At 36.8% G+C, this 12,693-nt stretch overlaps 3 protein-coding genes across 5 annotated transcripts in view; 2 read left to right on the top strand and 1 right to left on the bottom strand.

The window, feature by feature from the left end:
- Positions 1-4,069: 4,069 nt before the first annotated feature.
- On the bottom strand, positions 4,070-5,288 carry LOC18055181 (major pollen allergen Ole e 10). Of its 2 annotated transcripts, none has more exons than XM_024178105.1 (5): positions 5,151-5,288; positions 4,980-5,011; positions 4,770-4,858; positions 4,367-4,662; positions 4,070-4,233 (listed from the first exon to the last, which is right to left on the bottom strand). In XM_024178105.1, exons 1-5 carry the CDS (start codon positions 5,221-5,223, stop codon positions 4,205-4,207), a joined length of 519 nt encoding a protein of 172 aa, XP_024033873.1. In that variant the 5' UTR covers positions 5,224-5,288; the 3' UTR covers positions 4,070-4,204. The 2 variants fall into 2 exon arrangements, with proteins under 2 accessions (XP_024033873.1, XP_006452615.2); XM_006452552.2 differs by having other exon boundaries at positions 4,776-4,858.
- Positions 5,289-6,493: 1,205 nt separating this feature from the next.
- On the top strand, positions 6,494-10,385 carry LOC18055180 (cellulose synthase-like protein E1). 2 transcript variants are annotated; one of them, XM_006452551.2, is made up of 8 exons: positions 6,494-7,445; positions 7,768-8,086; positions 8,210-8,350; positions 8,483-8,614; positions 8,700-8,912; positions 9,015-9,209; positions 9,309-9,656; positions 9,743-10,385. In XM_006452551.2, exons 1-8 carry the CDS (start codon positions 7,174-7,176, stop codon positions 10,304-10,306), a joined length of 2,184 nt encoding a protein of 727 aa, XP_006452614.1. In that variant the 5' UTR covers positions 6,494-7,173; the 3' UTR covers positions 10,307-10,385. The 2 variants fall into 2 exon arrangements, with proteins under 2 accessions (XP_006452614.1, XP_024033404.1); XM_024177636.1 differs by having other exon boundaries at positions 7,228-7,445; positions 7,815-8,086.
- Positions 10,386-10,605: 220 nt separating this feature from the next.
- Positions 10,606-12,693, top strand: part of LOC18055159 (transmembrane emp24 domain-containing protein p24beta2) — a 4,070-nt gene continuing 1,982 nt past the window's right edge. The window contains exons 1-2 of the mRNA XM_006452549.2: positions 10,606-10,712; positions 11,189-11,398. Of these exons, the coding sequence (XP_006452612.2) occupies positions 11,189-11,398 (210 nt within the window). The 5' untranslated portion in view covers positions 10,606-10,712. The remainder of the gene's footprint in view (positions 10,713-11,188; positions 11,399-12,693) is intronic.

Below are 12,693 nucleotides of genomic sequence, written 5' to 3'. Positions count from 1 at the left end.
CTCTTCAACAAGCTTTGGATTTGATCCAGTGATGAGTATGTCATCCACATAGATCAAAACAACCAAAATATCAGCCCCAGTATGTTTAATGAAGAGAGAAGTGTCAGACTTAGAAGTTTGAAAGCCCCATTGCACCAGTGAACCTTTTAGCTGATCATACCAGGCCCTTGGAGCTTGTTTGAGGCCATATAATGCCTTGTTCAACTTGCATATATGAGAAGGAAATCTGGAATCAATGAAACCCTCTGGTTGATGCATATATACATCTTCAGTAAGTACTCCATTCAAGAAGGCGTTATTGATATCCAGTTGCCTAATGGTCCAGTGCTGCATAACTGATAAGCTGAGAATAATTCTGACTGTACAAGGCTTTACAACGGGACTAAAGGTTTCAAAGAAATCTACTCCATGTGTTTGGTGAAAACCTTTAGCTACCAAGCGTGCTTTGTACTTAGAAATGCTGCCATCTGGATTGTATTTTACTCTGAAAATCCATTTGTTACCTACAATCTTGTTAGCTGAATCAGAAGGAACCAAAGTCCATGTCTGATTTCTATGTAAAGCATCCACCTCTTCTTTCATAGCCATATACCATTTCTGACTAGACAATGCTGTCTTGACACTTGTTGGTTCTATGTCCTGAGTTGCTGCTAGATAGGTTTTGGGTTTGAATATTCCAGATTTTGCTCTAGTCACCATGGGATGTATAGAAATGGAAGGCCTGGAAGAGATAGATGGGATATTTGTTGATGCTGGTGATTGGCTTAAAGGTGAGCTTTGCTCAGGGGTAGCAGTAGGGAGTTGAGTTCCACTTCTCAATCCTGAAGTTGCCACAGGTGGTGCTACTACATTACTATCATCAAGATGAGGATTTGTCAGAGAAAAATGAGTGAAAGACTGATTTGCTGGAGTGACACATTTTGTTGGAATAGAGGAAGAGTTGCTGGAAGCAGAAAACAACTCTGAATATGAAAATTCAGACTCATTGAACACAACATGTCTGGCAATGTAAATTCTGCCTGACTTGTCTAGACACTTATAACCTTTATGCACAGGACTATAGCCAATAAAAACACATTTTTGTGTATGGAAGTCTAATTTGTGTTGATTATAAGGTCTCAACAATGGAAAGCATGAGCAACCAAAAACTTTAAGGAATTGATAATAAGGCAAACGATTGTGTAGCTTCTGATAGGGTGATTTATTATTTAAAACTGGTGTAGGAATCCTATTTATCAGATAGGTTGCTGAGTGAAAGGCTTCCCACCAAAAAACAAGTGGAAGTTTTGCTTGAGCAAGAAGGGTAAGGCCAGTTTCAACAATATGTCTGTGTTTCCTCTCCACAACTCCATTTTGATGATGTGTATGGGGATAACTAAACTTAATATGTATCCCTTGCTGCTGAAGAAATGAACCAAAGGCTCTAAATTCACCCCCCATGTCTGACTGTATGGTTTTGATAGGCCTGGAAAATTGTTTTTCAACAAGGAGTTTATACTGTTTGAATGTGTCTAATGCTTCTGATTTCAAAGTAAGAGGGAATATCCAACTGTATCTAGTGAAATCATCTACAAAGGATATGTAATATTTGTATCCATCTTTGGATGGCATTGATGCTGGTCCCTAGAGATCAGTATGTATTAACTCAAGTGGTGCTCTGGTTTTTATGTCAGTGACAGGAAAGTGAAACTGATGTAATTTGCCATATTGACAGGCATCACAGAAGCTAAGAGAATGATTGACAATGTGTGAAGGTTGAGTTTTTAAAATGATTTGCATAGCATGTTTATTGGGGTGACCAAGTCTATTATGTAACAGCTGCATTGAGATACAACTAGAAGTATTGAAACTTGCAGGAGAATTATTGAAAGACACTGAATTCACAGACACTGACTTGACAGACTCTGGACAAGAGTTTACAATTTTATTTGAAACAACTGACAGCATAGAATTTGGCTTTAAAACTTGTACTTCAGAATTGGAGAACAAATCATCTTGAGATAGTAGTTTGTAGAGACCTCCTTCAGCAATTCCCTGTGCTAGTAATGTCCCCTTCACTTTGTCCTTTATAAAACAAAATTCAGAGGTGAATTCTATAATCACATTGTTATTAGCAAGGAGTTTAGACACACTGATAAGATTCTTTGTTATATGAGGAACACATAGCATGTCAGTAAGATGTAGTAAGGTTCCAAGGGAAGTGTAAAAATAGGTGTAACCAGTATGAGTAATAGAAAGACCTTTACCATTACCAACTAGCAGCATCTCAGAACCAGAGTAAGACTTACCAACAGTCAGATTTTGCACAGCATTTGTGAGGTGATGTGTTGCTCCACTGTCTAAGTACCACCCTTGATCAGCAACTCCTTCTGATGTCACCATGTATGCAGCTCTTGGTCCTTGACTTTGATTTGGAAAGGAACTCTGAACTGGAGGATTTGGCACAAAGTTTTGGTTGAACCTATTTCTACACTCAGCAGCTGAGTGATTTGGCTTGAAACAAATCTGACATATGATACCTCTGCCACTTCCTCTTCCAGAATTATTGAAACCAGCAGTAAATCCATTACCATTGAATCCAGCAAGGTTATTTCCATTAAATCCAGCAAAACCACCTCTGCCTTGATTACCTCCCTGATTTCCATGCCATTGTCCCCTTCCAGTACCATATCCTGTATTACCTCCTCTCCTTGCTCCAGGATTTCCTCTACCATAATTTCCATTCCAATTTCCACCTTCAGTTCTGTTCCAAAGTTTCCAGTGTAGTTGCCTTGACTATTATTATTATTCCAGCCAGCATTATAATTGTTTTTCCTTGGATTATTTCCAGTTTGAACCAAATTAGCAGCATAGTTCATTTTAGCTTCTTTACTGGCATTAGAGTTAGCACTTTCCAATCGAGCTTCATGAGTCAGAAGCATAGAGTATGCTTCATTGATACTCATCTTAAGTACATTGGCTTCAATATAGACCACAACAGGATAATACGGTTGTCCTAGACCAGAAATTAGATGAGTAATAAAATCTAGATTACTAACTGGACTACCAGCAATTGCTAACTCATCAGTAATGGATCTCAACTTACTAAAGTATTCATTCATAGTCAGGGAAGCTTTATTGAGATTATTCAGCAGCATTTTCAAGTGAACCTTTTTAGCAGCAGTTTCAGATCCGAATTGCTGTTCTAAATTGGTCCAAAGCTCAAAAGAGGTTTTAGATGTTACCACTAAGCTGAGAACTTCAATGCTGATTGAGGAAAGAAGCCAGCTCAGGAGCATCTGATCTTGTTTCTTCCAGGTGACGTAGGCTGGATTCTCACGCAAATCTGCACTGGAGCTTCTAGGTTCATCATCAAGAGATTGGCTAGGACAGATCTTGGAGCCATCAAGAAATCCTTCTATATCATTTGCTCGAACTGAAGATAGGATCTGAGATTTCCAGATCATGTAATTGGAACGATCTAGTTTAATTGGTGTTGTGAAAGTGAATGACGAGATGGAAGAAGAACCATTTGTATTCAAATTGACAGAAGCCATTAGAGATTGAATTAGATTGGCTCTGATACCATATTAAGTTTTATATGAACCTGTGATGTTGTTTGGTTACTGAGAAAATAGAAAGAAAGAAAACTTCTGTATACTGAAATTCTGTTATTATTGATCATAATGAATCTGGAGAATACAAGCCTTTTTATATGTGCATACAAGATTCTACACACATTGCACACACGCACAGATTACTACTAACAACTTCTATAACAACCTTTAGCTGACTCAGCTGCCATGTCAGCATTCTCATTAACTAACTTGATTCTATTCTTAACACGAGTTTTTAACTTTTAGCATCAATATCCTTCATAAAATAAAAGTAATGATAGTTGTTGAAACTCTGTTTTTTTTTCTTGTTTCTTACACTCTAGTAAAACAAAAAACCTGTGAAGTTAGAGCTTCTGCATTTGGTTTTTGACTTAGCATTATCACAAATAATATGTATAATACAACTGTATGAGCTTGCCTTTGATCGGATTAGCAATTTACAAATTGAATTTTTATATCATTGGCCACATAACTTCACATGGAAGCACATACAATTTATAACTATGGACAATGTAAACTTTTAATTTCCATATACCCAGTCCTGATTTTTCACATCTTCTATCTTATTTACTATGATATATAAGTAATATAATTTCTCCTCATTATCATCAGGGTTCATATATGCACTCTCCAACAGCTGCAAACAAGAAACATGAAAATTCTATACATCAGTTCTTCGCATTTTAGCTTTCATAATATGGAAAGCATGATGCAAACTATAGGTGTATAGATCAGAGATTTTGTGGAAGAAGGGAAAGTTTCAAGCTTACATGGATCCTGAGAGATAATCAGACCACTCTGCATGAAATCACAGGTGTGGGGTAGCTTGTAATTGGCCTTGTAGTAGAGATGCATGACAACTGAAGCATGCGAGTAATAGTTGTTAGGATTATAACACCGGCCCCCAGGTTGTATAATGCTGCAATCTATGTCTGGTTGTTGGCAGCAGAATTGTATGTTTGCATTTAGCCGTTCATCTCCAGTTGAAGGTTTCGCAATGCACCATGTTGTTTGCCCTTCCCAGGAAACCTTGCCATCCAAGTTTGGCGTATCTGTTGCTTGCTCCCTGGAAACAAAAAAAAAAAAAAAATGGAAAAAAAAAAGTACAAAGATTTGATGCATCAGATGGAGAAAAAAGAACTTAAAGTTATACTCCTTGTGTGCGACAGGAAACTGAACCTGTTCCTGTTATGCTCCCGGTTTTGGACTACTGGAGGCCTAATTGGCTGACGGTTCACTATGACATGCTCGAATTGCCTGACCTGTCCAACATAAATTTTTCAACACGTTCATGAAATTTAATAGAGAGTCAGTATCTTGATTTCTCGAAATAGAATCCTGTATAAATTGGGCAGTATTGCTAGGAGTGTGTCAAAATCATACCAGTTCGCCTTCATCTGCTGGTGGTATCGCGGCTGCAGAGAAATAAAAATGTTACATGTTATTTCAAACCTCTCAAAACATTTCCAGCTCAGGACTTGGCATCAAACTGTCAATGCATAAATCTTGTATATAAATAAAAGTAGAGTTTTGTGCTGTCAGAAATTAACTAACCTGTGGCCATGGTGGAGCTGAGAAGGAATATGATAAGAAGCAAAAGAACAAAAGCTGAGAGCTGTTTCGCCATTGCTATGCTTGACTACCGAGAGAACAAAGCTTGCTTAGCAGTTGAGAGTTTCTATGTTACTGCGATTTAAATAGGGGAAGCTTGGTTCCAAATTCCAACGAATGAGGCCGCAAATTTGCAAATTGCATTGCATTTCATACCAATAATTGAACCCACTACAAGTTTGTTTCTCATTTTTTTTGCCGAAATTGAAGAATCTCAAATGTGAATGGGATTAATTGTATTTTCTGGGAACTATATTTCACTTGTTAAGATGCAAATTGCTCTTCATATCCTTTTCACATGCATGAATTTGTCTAATTTGGGAATATTATCATCTATATCAAGTATGAGAAAGAACTTCATTCTTGGTTTCACATTCAAATTTTACATGTTAAGATAAAGATGAATTATGAATTAAAACAAATTATATTCCAAGTGCACTATCTTTAGCTCATGGTTACATGTGGAGAGAAAGAGCTAGCAAATATGCCAAGAATGAAATGTATATGCAATTATTCTTTGAAAACTGCTGATTTAATGGCTTATATCATTATCTGTGAGTTGTCAGTTAAGCCTATGGTTCATACCACTTTACCATTTGCATTATTCCCACAACAAAGGATACCTACAGCATTTTTGAGGCACTGTCGACACACTCAAAACCTATATTACAATTACGATTTTATTAGAATTATTAATTATCTTAATAAGAATCAAAACAACACTTATATAACTCGTTCCACTTTCATTTTGGTTTAATACTCAGTTTTCTGACGTGTAGATGATATAAAACTGAGATATAAATACTTTGATATGGATTCACATAATTTAAACTTTAATTGTTTCGTGAGACTCACACAAAATCGACTGAAAACGCATACGAATATTTTATATGAAAGGCAAGTTGGCTACAAAAATAACTCACTACTCCAATAATTCACACTTTCTTTTGTCCTAATCAATTAAACCCTCCCTTCTTATTGTCTATAAACAAAAAATCACACCATACGACGTCACGTCATTGCTCACATTGGATTTTTAAAACAATTCATCGACACCATCCATTTTAAAGACACATGGATTTTCTGAGTCAGCATTTGTAGCCATAGCTCTATAGCAAAGATTGCTGACTAAGGAGAAAGATTTTGTGTAGAACTATCCTACTTAGTGCCAGCAACTAGTGCTTAGGACTCCCAGAAAATTTAATATTAGAATGCCAGAGAATTAGTGGCTTGCCTTACCATAGCTGCACATATATATATATTTTTTTTGTGGTTGAATTTATTCTGTGCTTGTTTTGGGTGGTGAAGAAAGCAAATATAGATGAGAGAGCAATGGTCTTGCAAATTATTCTTTGTGGAGTTTTAGTCCCCGTCAACTGTCCTTTGTATCAACGCCTTCTCTCGAGGAAGGAAAACGGCAAGGTGCCAATTAAGCTCTCAGAGAGCTTAAGCATTAATTTGTATTACCCCTGTCTGTTGGTGCCTGTTTTGCATGCTTGTGTTGAATTTTCTTTTCTTTTTCTCTCTCACAACAATTTCTTTTCGTGGCGATTATGCCACTTGCAGCCAGCATACCAAAAACAAACTAATTGTTTCTGCCCTTGGCATAATTTTTCCTACCAATAAAGCTTAAAAAAATGCTAAAGCCAACTTTTGGCCTCTTGTTTTTTATTTTAATTTCAAGTCTATCTTTCTAATTCACTAGCATGTCCTCTGACGGTATGCTGAAAGCAACTTTGTGGGAATTTATGTCTTTAACAAGGGTCTTGGTGAAAATTCATTCAGAATATATCAGGAGGACCACCGCCACTCACTCCATTATTGTTGTTATTATTATTATTTGCAAAGATTCCTTAGTTACAGCATTTAATTGACTATCAGAGTAGCTAAACAAAAAGTGCTTTAGATCAGTCCATTAACCAATACTAAAGCATATTGCTGTTGAATTCACTTTTGGAAGTAAGAAATGGGTAGTGATGCGTATGTTCCTCTGTTCGAAACAAAGAGAGCCAAGGAAAGAGTGATACGTAGACTTTTTGCAGCGTCTATTTTTGTGGGAATAGGTTTCATAGTAGTTTACAGATTGAGTCACAGGCCAAGAAATGGAGAAGATGGGAGATGGGCATGGATTGGTTTGTTGGGAGCTGAGCTATGGTTTAGTCTTTACTGGGTTCTTACTCAAGCCCTTAGATGGAACTGTGTCTACCGGCGCACCTTCAAGGACAGGCTCTCACAGAGGTCCCTGTCTCTTCTCTTGAAATTTCTTTAGTATTTGTGTTGTTTGTTAGTTGTCTTTTTTTTTTTTACTCCATGAACTTGAGAAATTATGTACAGAAAGTTTGAACTTTTAACCTACATATGCTGCCATATAGAACAGTTACCAGTTAATAATGAAATAGAAAAGCTAGAAGGACACATATGAGCTGTATTTCTAAAGACTCAAATATACAACAGAAATATATACATATTTGTGCATTCTTATTTACAAGTTAATGGAAAAGATTTAAAACTTGATTATCACGGCAAGGAAGCAAATATATATATATATTTTCATTTGCAGATATGAGAATGACTTGCCCGGGGTGGATATTTTTGTATGCACAGCAGACCCCAAGACAGAGCAACCAATCATGGTGATCAACACTGTTTTATCGGTCATGGCATACGATTATCCTACAGAGAAGCTTAGTGTATATCTCTCAGACGATGCTGCTCACGATATTACATTTTATGCTCTCATAGAGGCATCTCACTTTGCAGAGCATTGGATCCCCTATTGCAAGAAATTTTATGTGGAGCCTAGGTCACCAGGTGCTTATTTTCAGTCAATTTCTGAACCACATGAGGCAGAGGAGGCTAAAGGGTTTTTAGCCATCAAGGTACAAATAAGTCAAAATATAGTATAGCATGAATCAAGGAATGGGAACTGGTTACTTCTTTTGACTGCTTTCGGTTCTTTTAGACGTAGTACATAGCCTTCATGCAATTTTTTTTCTGTCTAGAAATTATATGAAGATATGGAAAATCGAATCATAACCGCAGCCAAGCTAGGCCGAATACCTGAAGAAGTAAGGTCAAAATATAAAGGATTTTCGCAGTGGGATTCATTTTCTTCCCAACGTGACCACGACACCATTCTTCAAGTATGTCCTATTAATATTTAAAGAAACAAAAGCTGTTATCTTATCATGCTTTGCTGAATTGAAGCACTTTATTTAAGTGCTTCAATTGAGCCAAATCATCTGTAATGTTATTTTATTTGAAAAATTCTACAGATATTGATTGATGGAAGGGATCCCAAAGCTAAAGATATTGATGGATGTTCATTGCCAACTCTGGTGCATTTGGCTCGTGAGAAGAGGCCTCAGCATCCCCACAATTTCAAGGCTGGGGCAATGAATGCATTGGTATATATTCATCAGAACATATGATAGTAAGATGTTATCATGACTAACAAATCAGTCATTTCACTTTTGATGATTCATTTTGCAGATAAGGGTCTCACAAAACATTAGCAATGGACAGATCATTCTTAATGTGGACTGTGACATGTACTCAAACTATTCAAGTTCTGTGAGGGATGCACTTTGCTTTTTTCTGGATGAAAAGAAGGGCCATGAGATTGCCTTCGTGCAATTTCCGCAGAGTTTTGGAAACATCACTAAGAATGAAATCTATGATGGATCAATGCGCATAGGCATGGATGTGAGTTGATGATTACTAATCATTATATAACCATTACATATCTCATTTCTATTTCATTATGTTAAGTTCAATGACATTTTGATTCACTTTTTGTTTATAAAGGTTGAATTTCATGGTATGGATGGATATGGAGGACCCCCATATGTTGGAACAGGCTGCTTCCACAGAAGAAATACTCTCACTGGAAAAAAATTTGATAATGAATGCATGGAAGATTGGAAAAGAGAAGAAACAGTGGATAAAATAAAGGCTCTTGCAAGCTGTACGTATGAGGAAAATACTCAATGGGGAAAGGAGGTCAGTTTTTTCCCATGATTATTTTGAAGTAAATATCAAACACTTGATGACACTTGAAATTTGTGCTGATAGAGAACCGTTATGTATGCTTGATGGCAGATGGGCGTAAAATACGGGTGTCCAGTTGAGGATGTAATAACAGGGCTATCAATTCAAACGAGAGGATGGAAATCAGTGTATTTCAATCCAGAAAGGAAAGCATTCTTAGGTGTTGCAACGACCACATTACCGCAGACGCTTGTGCAGCATAAGAGATGGTCTGCAGGTGACTTTCTGATCCTGCTTTCCAGTTACAGTCCTGCTTGGTATGCTCGTGGAAAGATCAGCTTTGGCCTTCAACTGGGTTATTGCTGCTATTGCCTCTGGGCTCCAAATTGCTTTGCAACACTATATTACACTATCATCCCTTCACTTTATCTGCTCAAAGGCATTTCCTTATTTCCAAAGGTACATATTCCCTATTTTGTTCCGATTCCATTAATCTTTAGGCTTAGTATGTAACTAATTAACTTTGTGTTGTATTACGAATGCAGGCTTCAAGTCCATGGTGTATGCCATTTGCATTTGTGTTATCAGCTAAGAACTTGTACAGCCTAGCTGAATTTCTGCGGTGTGGTGGCACAATTCTAGGCTGGTGGAATAGCCAAAGGATATGGCTCTATAAAAGGACAAGCTCCTACTTGTTCGGCTTCATCGACGCCGTTTTAATGTCAGCAGGATTCTCTCAACCAGCATTTGAAATCACAGCCAAAGTAGCAGATGAAGATGTAATAGAAAGATATGAGAAAGAGATGATGGAGTTTGGACCTGGAGCCTCGTCTTCATCCCCAATGTTCATAATATTAGCAACACTTGCATTGCTCAACTTGTTTTGCTTCGTTGGGTTGGTAGCGAAAGTGGCCACTGGTGATGCTAATATCAGAATTGACACATTGGTTTTGCAGATTCTTCTGTGTGGGATTCTGGTTTTAATCAACTGGCCTTTGTTCCAAGGCCTTTTGTTAAGAAGGGACAATGGCAAAATGCCAAGCTCGATAACGGTTAAATCTATTGGATTAGCCGTATTTGCTTCCACTTGTTTTCTGTTTTTGGAGTAGTGGTGTGTTCTCTTCTTTTTTTTTACCTTCTTGATCTTTGTTCATGAATTTTATCCTAAATTTAAATAAAAAATTTTATTAATCCCTTAAAAATAAATGTGTAAACTTTAATTTTGTATTGTCAATTAATAACGATTTAATTAGAATAAAATGCAAATTCGTTTCATAGACGACCTTAGAAGTCAACTTTAGCCTCTAAGCTGGAGTCACGTGTTGTAGCAAAATATGTAATGTGCGACCTAACACAGAGAATCAAAACCTCATTAAGACAGAACAACGCAAGTACGTGCGAAGTCGTGATCAACTGATCACAATTCAAAGTTATCGCGACTGACAAAACTCAAATAACTCAAATAAACTCGATAACCCATAGAGGTTTTAAGATTTTGTTCAACTTCAATCGAAGGTACAATTGTTTTTTGCTTATTTATTTGTTCATTTATCGAAATTTTTCCTTTTTAATGGTTTGATTTAACAGTCAAAGGGGGAAAAAAAAACATCGTTTCTTGTAGTGCATCATTTTCATTTCTAGACTCTACAACGATTGAAAAAAATGTAAGATCGAAGTCTCATTTGCCTTTCTTCTCTTTCTTGGCGACTGAACAGAAAATCAAATCATACCCATCTTTTAATTTTGATTGCATTTACATCTGAAATTGTTATTTCACTTAAAAAAAAGAAAAGGCAATAGGTTTCAAAATTTCTCTGGAATATCCTTTGATTTTCATTTGGAAGCCACCGTGGGGAAATTATGGATGTGGGTTTTATTTATTTATTTATTTATTTGGGGTAGGGGAGTAGCAATTCTTTCTAACAATAAGTAGAGACTTTTATGTTTGATCCAAGCTCATAATCTGCAAATTTTGCTTCTTTGATTTACAGATGAAAGTTGGGCCAGTTGGGTTCTGTATTGCTGCAATTTTGGCATTTATTTTTAGCCCACAGGCTGTTTATGGTATTAGATTTGTGATTGATAGAGAAGAATGTTTTTCTCATAATGTACAATATGAAGGCGACACGGTTCATGCTTCATTTGTTGTCATTAAGGCTGATTCATCTTGGTATAGTAGTCACGACGGTGTTGATCTTGTGGTAAGCTCCATCTTTGTCTTTTATTTTTATTTTTTATTATTTGGTATTTAGGAGTTTGCTTTCTATGATAAAATTTAGTTAGAAAATAATACTGGCTCTTTAGATTTTGTAGGGCTTTAAGTTTCTTTTGATAATTGTTCTGTCTAGATTTATGTGATTAACATTTACATTCAGATGGCAACATGTATAAACGGCCTTGTCTAGGGTGAGTGCTGACAGTGGCATGAATTCTTCAGGTTTATTTCAAATTTGAAATTCCCTTCCTAAGTCACTATGTCCAGTCAACAATATGTACTTTAGATCATACCTGTTGTTTGCAACTGTTCATCATGCCCCTTGTTTTCACCAAATTTTCACTAGGATCCAATTCGAACCAATCAAGTGGTTCTCACTAGATCCAGCTCAAATCTGATTCAAACAAATAAATTTATATTTGAAGGGAGCTTGTGCTAAGTTTGGATTTAGGTATGTTTTTCTTATGTATGGAGCAGGTGGTTTAGTTGAGGTATACTAGGTGGTGTGCTGAAGTAATATGCATGGTAAGCTAAGGTAGTCATATGAGGAATAATAGGGAGAGCTTAGTGAAGCCCCATAAAAGGTGATATGAAGGGGGTTAATGTGTGCTTCGGAGTAGCTTAGGTGTACTCCGGAGATGACTGAGGTGGTCTCACAGTATACTTAGTGTAACTGAGGTATCTCAGGTATGCTCATAGGTGAAACACAATCTCAACCTCAAATTGAAAATATAGTAAAACAAACATAAACATAAAGAGCACACAAGGTTAATAAGGTTCGGCCTTTGGCCTACATCTACACGAGCAAGTTATCTCCAATCCATTATATGAATGAGAGATTACATAAGATTTTACATTATCTAAGATAAATAACACAAGCTAAATAACTATATAGAGATGTTTGGTGTTAATAAAGATGAAGATAGTGAATAAAGATATGGAGAGTGATAATAATGGTGGAGGCGATGATGAAGGTGGATAATAGAAATGGCCTTCCAAAAATAGAGACATAGGTGATGATCTAAAAGATTGACAGGAAGAGAGAGAAGTGGAAGAGAGGGGGGGGGGGGGGGGAAGAGGAATGGGAAAACTTCTCTTTTCTCCCCCTCTTCTTTTTTTTTCCCCCCTTTTTTCCCTCTTCCTCCTTTCTTTTCCCCCCCCTATTTCCCCCCTCTCTCTCTTTATCTTTTTTCTTTTCACTCCTCTTCCCTCCTTTCTCTCCCTCTTTTTTCTCTCCTTCCCTTACTCCTCCCCTATTCTACAATTTCATCTACTTTTTTT

The sequence above is a fragment of the Citrus clementina genome, unplaced genomic scaffold (genome assembly GCF_000493195.1).
Source record: "Citrus clementina cultivar Clemenules unplaced genomic scaffold, Citrus_clementina_v1.0 scaffold_1, whole genome shotgun sequence".
NCBI lineage: Eukaryota > Viridiplantae > Streptophyta > Magnoliopsida > Sapindales > Rutaceae > Citrus > Citrus x clementina.
This window is presented reverse-complemented; position numbering and strand designations above follow the sequence as displayed.

Excerpts from the sequence above, each read along its gene's own strand:
- LOC18055181 (XM_024178105.1), bottom strand. The coding sequence starts at position 5,223 with ATGGCGAAACAGCTCTCAGCTTTTGTTCTTTTGCTTCTTATCATATTC. Across the intron at positions 4,859-4,979 it reads CAGCAGATGAAGGCGAACTG|GTCAGGCAATTCGAGCATGT; the intron begins GTATGATTTTGA and ends TATGTTGGACAG. Across the intron at positions 4,234-4,366 it reads GATTATCTCTCAGGATCCAT|CTGTTGGAGAGTGCATATAT; the intron begins GTAAGCTTGAAA and ends TCTTGTTTGCAG.
- LOC18055180 (XM_006452551.2), top strand. The coding sequence starts at position 7,174 with ATGGGTAGTGATGCGTATGTTCCTCTGTTCGAAACAAAGAGAGCCAAG. Across the intron at positions 7,446-7,767 it reads AAGGACAGGCTCTCACAGAG|ATATGAGAATGACTTGCCCG; the intron begins GTCCCTGTCTCT and ends TTTCATTTGCAG. Across the intron at positions 8,087-8,209 it reads AAGGGTTTTTAGCCATCAAG|AAATTATATGAAGATATGGA; the intron begins GTACAAATAAGT and ends TTTTCTGTCTAG.